General features: G+C 55.8%; 1 protein-coding gene across 1 annotated transcript in view; it reads right to left on the reverse strand.

The window, feature by feature from the left end:
• The window catches only part of LOC116952738 (stabilin-2-like), a 132289-nt gene that overhangs the window by 18508 nt on the left and 107781 nt on the right, over positions 1–6000 (reverse strand). The window contains exons 58-62 of the mRNA XM_076074418.1: positions 5520–5627; positions 3094–3287; positions 2751–2895; positions 803–936; positions 329–494 (exon numbers count right to left, since the gene is read on the reverse strand). Coding sequence (XP_075930533.1) covers positions 329–494; positions 803–936; positions 2751–2895; positions 3094–3287; positions 5520–5627 — 747 coding nt within the window. The remainder of the gene's footprint in view (positions 1–328; positions 495–802; positions 937–2750; positions 2896–3093; positions 3288–5519; positions 5628–6000) is intronic.

A 6000-nucleotide genomic window follows, 5' to 3' on the forward strand; every position in this document is an offset into this window, starting at 1 on the left:
GCACACACACACACACACGTACACACACACATACCCACACACACACACGCATGCACGCACACACACACACGTACACACACACTCACACGCACACATACCCACACGCACACATACCCACACGCACACATACCCACACACACACACATACCCACGCACACACACACATACCCACGCACACACACACACACGCACGCACACACACACACACGTACACACACACATACCCACGCACACACATACCCACACACATACCCACACACATACCCACGCACACACACACACACGTACACACACACACATACCCACACACACGCACGCATGCAGGCACCTTTGACACGGAAGCAGTAGACGTCCCAGAGCTCACTCTGGTTGAGCCGCTCTCCGTAGTCCACGATGCCCACCACCCCGAGGCCGCAGCGCTTGCTGGGGTAGATGGTGGGGTAGCCGGCCCGCCCGCCCGCCAGCCAGCCCACCGAGCACAGGTGGAGGCCCACCTACACAGAGACAAAGGTCCCCCACGTAGCCTTGGCGGATTGCAGGAGCAAGTGCCGTTCGCCAGCGGCACTCACGAAGGCTGGCACGGCGCACGAGGTGGGGGTGCGTGGCCGGAACCACCCCCGGCCGACTTTGTCTCCCCAGTAGCTGTGTCACAGCGTGCGTACCTGCTGTGCGGCAGACAGCTGTGTCCCCGTGTGTCACAGCGTGCGTACCTGCTGTGCAGCAGACAGCTGTGTCCCGTGTGTCACAGCGTGTACCTGCTGTGTGGCAGACAGCTGTGTCCCGTGTGTCACAGCGTGCGTACCTGCTGTGCGGCAGACAGCTGGCTGAAGGTGGCGATGCTGGCCCCCTGCGCAGCGCATGCCTCCTCCGCTTGCGTGCGGTTCAGAAGGTACTGCCCCTTGGCGGAGCGCACGTGGGACACTCCGGCCACGCCCTCTACGAGGGGGGGAGAGGGGCAGCCAGGGGGTCAGCCAGGGGGCAGGTCAGATCTCACCGTGAGTGCACTTGCTATTCAGGACGTTGTTATCGCGCAAGGCTACCACTAAGGCAGGCACCATGTCTCACAGACGACACTAACGAGGCGGTACTAACGAGGCGACACTAACGAGGCGGTACTAACGAGGTGGCACTAACGAGGTGACACTAACCAGGTGACACTAACGAGGCGACACTAACGAGGTGGCACTAACGAGGCGACACTAACGAGGTGGTACTAACGAGGTGACACTAACGAGGCGACACTAACGAGGTGACACTAACGAGGTGACACTAACGAGGCGACACTAACGAGGTGGCACTAACGAGGTGACACTAACGAGGTGGCACTAACGAGGCGACACTAACGAGGTGGTACTAACGAGGCGACACTAACGAGGCGACACTAACGAGGTGGTACTAACGAGGCGACACTAACGAGGCGACACTAACGAGGTGGTACTAACGAGGCGACACTAACGAGGCGACACTAACGAGGTGGTACTAACGAGGCGACACTAACGAGGCGACACTAACGAGGTGGTACTAACGAGGCGACACTAACGAGGCGACACTAACGAGGTGACACTAACGAGGTGACACTAACGAGGCGACACTAACGAGGTGACACTAACGAGACGACACTAACGAGGCGGTACTAACGAGGCGACACTAACGAGGTGACACTAACGAGGCGGTACTAACGAGGTGACACTAACGAGGCGGTACTAACGAGGCGGCACTAAAGAGGTGGTACTAACGAGGTGACACTAACGAGGCGGTACTAACGAGGCGACACTAACGAGGCGGTACTAACAAGGTGACACTAACGAGACGACACTAACGAGACGACACTAACGAGGCGGTACTAACGAGGCGACACTAACGAGGTGGTACTAACGAGGCAACACTAACGAGGCGACACTAACGAGGTGGCACTAACGAGGCGGTACTAACGAGGCGACACTAACGAGGCGACACTAACGAGGTGGTATTAACGAGGCGGTACTAACGAGGCGACACTAACGAGACGACACTACCGAGGTGGCACTAACGAGGCGACACTAACGAGGTGACTCTAACGAGGCGGTACTAACGAGGTGACACTAACGAGACGACACTAACGAGACGACACTAACGAGACGACACTAACGAGGTGACACTAACGAGGCGACACTAACGAGGCGGTACTAACGAGGCGACACTAACGAGACGACACTAACGAGAAGACACTAACGAGACGACACTAACGAGGTGGTACTAACGAGGCGACACTAACGAGGCGACACTAACGAGGTGACACTAACGAGGCGGCACTAACGAGGCGGTACAATGCAATGAAACGCAATGCCTTCTCACGATTGAGCAACCGGCGGTGTCACCGTTTGAATCGTGGTGAGCAGCACGGGCGGTGACGCCGGGACGCCACGGCCCTACTGCTCCCCGCAACGACGTCACGGGGCTCCTCACGGGCCACCGGTACGCGCAGCATTCACCGGGGTGGCCCGCTGGTTCCGGACCGCCAATCTCCGGCCAGCGTGCTCACTCTAGAGCGGGGCCCAGAGTCCTTCCTCCTCCGCGCGGAGCCCATACACCCGCTCGCCCGCTCGCTCACCCGCTCGCCCGCTCGCTCACCCGCTCGCTCACCCCATCGCCCGCTCACCCCCTCGCCCGCTCGCTCACCCGCTGACCCGCACGCCCGCTGACCCGCTCGCCCGCTCGCTCACCCCCTCGCCCGCTCGCTCACCCGCTGACCCGCACGCCCGCACGCTCACCCGCGTGGTGGAGGTCGGTGCAGGTGGCGTCGGGGTGGCACCGTCCGTTGTCCACCAGGCAGCGGTCGATTGGCGGTGCCGCCACGGGCAGGCACTGCTCCCCGTTGCCCACGAAGCCGGCGCCGCACGTGCACCGCCGCTTGTTCTGCGCCACCCCCACCACCGGGCACGCAAAGGCAAAGGTCACCCGCCGCGTGACCTTTAACGGCGGGGCCACCGAGGCAAGTGTCACGGTTGGCTACGTGCGGAGCGGAAGACGCTCAACGTACCCGGAGAAAACCAAAACCACAAACCGCACGCACGTCAACGGGGCCCGCGTCAGCGGCCCGCGTCAGCGGCTCACCGGTCCCGTCATGGTGCACGCCGCGTTCTCGCTGCACCCTCCGTTGTTTTCGTTGGCGCAGCGGTCCTGCCAGCGGCACACGCGCCCGTCGCCCTCGTAGCCCGTGCGGCAGCGGCACTCCACCTTCGTGCCCTTCTGGTAGCAGCCGGCCCACTTGTGGCAGCCGCCGTTGGCCTGCTTGCACAGGCTCACCACTGACTCGCGCCCACGGGGAGGGAGGGGCGAGGGGTGGAACCGTCATCGCCCGTCTCGTTCGCATCGCTCGTCCGCCCTGTTCGTGCCGTTCGCCCTGTTGGCTCCCGTCCTGTTCGTATCAACCGCCCTGTTAGTACCGTTCTGTTAGCACAGTACCGTCCCATCCTGTGAGTACCGTCCTGTTAGTACTTTCCTATTAGAACCGTCCTGTTAGTACCGTCCTGTTAGTACCATCCTGTTAGTACCATCCTGTTAGTACCGTCCTGTTAGTACCATCCTGTTAGTACCATCCTGTTAGTACTTTCCTGTTAGTACCGTCCTGTTAGTACTTTCCTGTTAGTACCGTCCTGTTAGTACCATCCTGTTAGTCACGTCATGTTAGTACCGTCCTGTTAGTACCGTCCTGTTAGTACTTTCCTGTTAGTACTGTCCTGTTAGTACTTTCCTGTTAGTACCGTCCTGTTAGTACTTTCCTGTTAGTACCATCCTGTTAGTACCGTCCTGTTAGTACCGTCCTATTAGTCACGTCCTGTTAGTACCATCCTATTAGTACCATCCTGTTAGTACCATCCTGTTAGTACCATCCTGTTAGTCACGTCCTGTTAGTACCATCCTGTTAGTACCATCCTGTTAGTACCATCCTGTTAGTCACGTCCTGTTAGTACCATCCTGTTAGTACCATCCGTTAGTACCGTCCTGTTAGTACTTTCCTGTTAGTACCGTCCTGTTAGTCACGTCCTGTCAGTACCGTCCTGTTAGTACCATCCTGTTAGTACCGTCCTGTTAGTACCATCCTGTTAGTACCATCCTGTTAGTACTTTCCTGTTAGTACCGTCCTGTTAGTCACGTCCTGTTAGTACCGTCCTGTTAGTCACGTCCTGTTAGTACCATCCTGTTAGTACCATCCTGTTAGTACCGTCCTGTTAGTACTTTCCTGTTAGTACCGTCCATCCTATTAGTATCGTCTGTCCTGTAAGTACCGTCCGTTCGTCCGTCCTGTTAGTACCGTCCTGTTAGTACTGTCCATGCTGTTAGCATCGTCTGTCCTCTTACTACCGTCCTGTTAGTACCGTCCTGTTAGTACTTTCCTGTTAGTACCGTCCTGTTAGTACCATCCTGTTAGTACCATCCTGTTAGTACTTTCCTGTTAGCACCGTCCTGTTAGTCACGTCCTGTTAGTACTTTCCTGTTAGTACCATCCTGTTAGTACCGTCCTGTTAGTACCATCCTGTTAGTACTTTCCTGTTAGTACCATCCTGTTAGTACCATCCTGTTAGTACCGTCCTGTTAGTACTTTCCTGTTAGTACCGTCCTGTTAGTACCATCCTGTTAGTACCGTCCTGTTAGTCACGTCCTGTTAGTACCATCCTATTAGTACCATCCTGTTAGTACCATCCTGTTAGTACCATCCTGTTAGTCACGTCCTGTTAGTACCATCCTGTTAGTACCATCCTGTTAGTACCATCCTGTTAGTCACGTCCTGTTAGTACCATCCTGTTAGTACCATCCATTAGTACCGTCCTGTTAGTACTTTCCTGTTAGTACCGTCCTGTTAGTCACGTCCTGTTAGTACCGTCCTGTTAGTCACGTCCTGTTATTACCATCCTGTTAGTACCGTCCTGTTAGTACCATCCTGTTAGTACCATCCTGTTAGTACTTTCCTGTTAGTACCGTCCTGTTAGTCACGTCCTGTTAGTACCGTCCTGTTAGTCACGTCCTGTTAGTACCATCCTGTTAGTACCATCCTGTTAGTACCGTCCTGTTAGTACTTTCCTGTTAGTACCGTCCATCCTATTAGTATCGTCTGTCCTGTAAGTACCGTCCGTTCGTCCGTCCTGTTAGTACCGTCCTGTTAGTACTGTCCATGCTGTTAGCATCGTCTGTCCTCTTACTACCGTCCTGTTAGTACCGTCCTGTTAGTACTTTCCTGTTAGTACCGTCCTGTTAGTACCATCCTGTTAGTACTTTCCTGTTAGTACTTTCCTGTTAGTACCGTCCTGTTAGTACCATCCTGTTAGTACAGTCCTGTTAGTCACGTCCTGTTAGTACCATCCTGTTAGTACCGTCCTGTTAGTACCGTCCTGTTAGTACCATCCTGTTAGTACCATCCTGTTAGTACCATCCTGTTAGTACCGTCCTGTTAGTACCGTCCTGTTAGTACCATCCTGTTAGTACCGTCCTGTTAGTACCATCCGCGCGTTCGTCTCCCTGAAGGCAGCAGCAGAACTCACGCTTGCAGGAGGCTCCGTCGCCCTCGTACACCGGCTTGCAGATGCACGTGCTGTTGTCCCGGCAAATGGCGTTCTTGTGGCACGCGGGGATGCACACCGGCTTCCGGGCTGCGTGCGCACATGGACGGGGAGGTCAGAGGTCAGCGAACCACAGTCACCCGGAACGAGCGAGAATCCGGCTGAGATCTGGCGGTGGTCACGTGCCGTCACGGAAAATCACTTGTGTGTCGGTGTGTCTGTGTGTCTGTGTGGCAGTGTGTATGTGTGTCTGTGTGTCGGTGTGTCTGTGTGTCTGTGTGGCAGTGTGTATGTGTGTCTGTGTGTCTGTGTGTCGGTGTGTCTGTGTGTCTGTGTGTCTGTGTGGCAGTGTGTATGTGTGTCTGTGTGTCGGTGTGTCTGTGTGTCTGTGTGGCAGTGTGTATGTGTGTCTGTGTGTCTGTGTGTCGGTGTGTCTGTGTGTCTGTGTGCCTGTGTGTCGGTG

This window comes from Petromyzon marinus, chromosome 48 (genome assembly GCF_048934315.1).
Source record: "Petromyzon marinus isolate PM22_M1 ecotype Great Lakes invasive population chromosome 48, UKy_Petmar_22M1.pri1.0, whole genome shotgun sequence".
Taxonomy (NCBI): domain Eukaryota; kingdom Metazoa; phylum Chordata; class Hyperoartia; order Petromyzontiformes; family Petromyzontidae; genus Petromyzon; species Petromyzon marinus.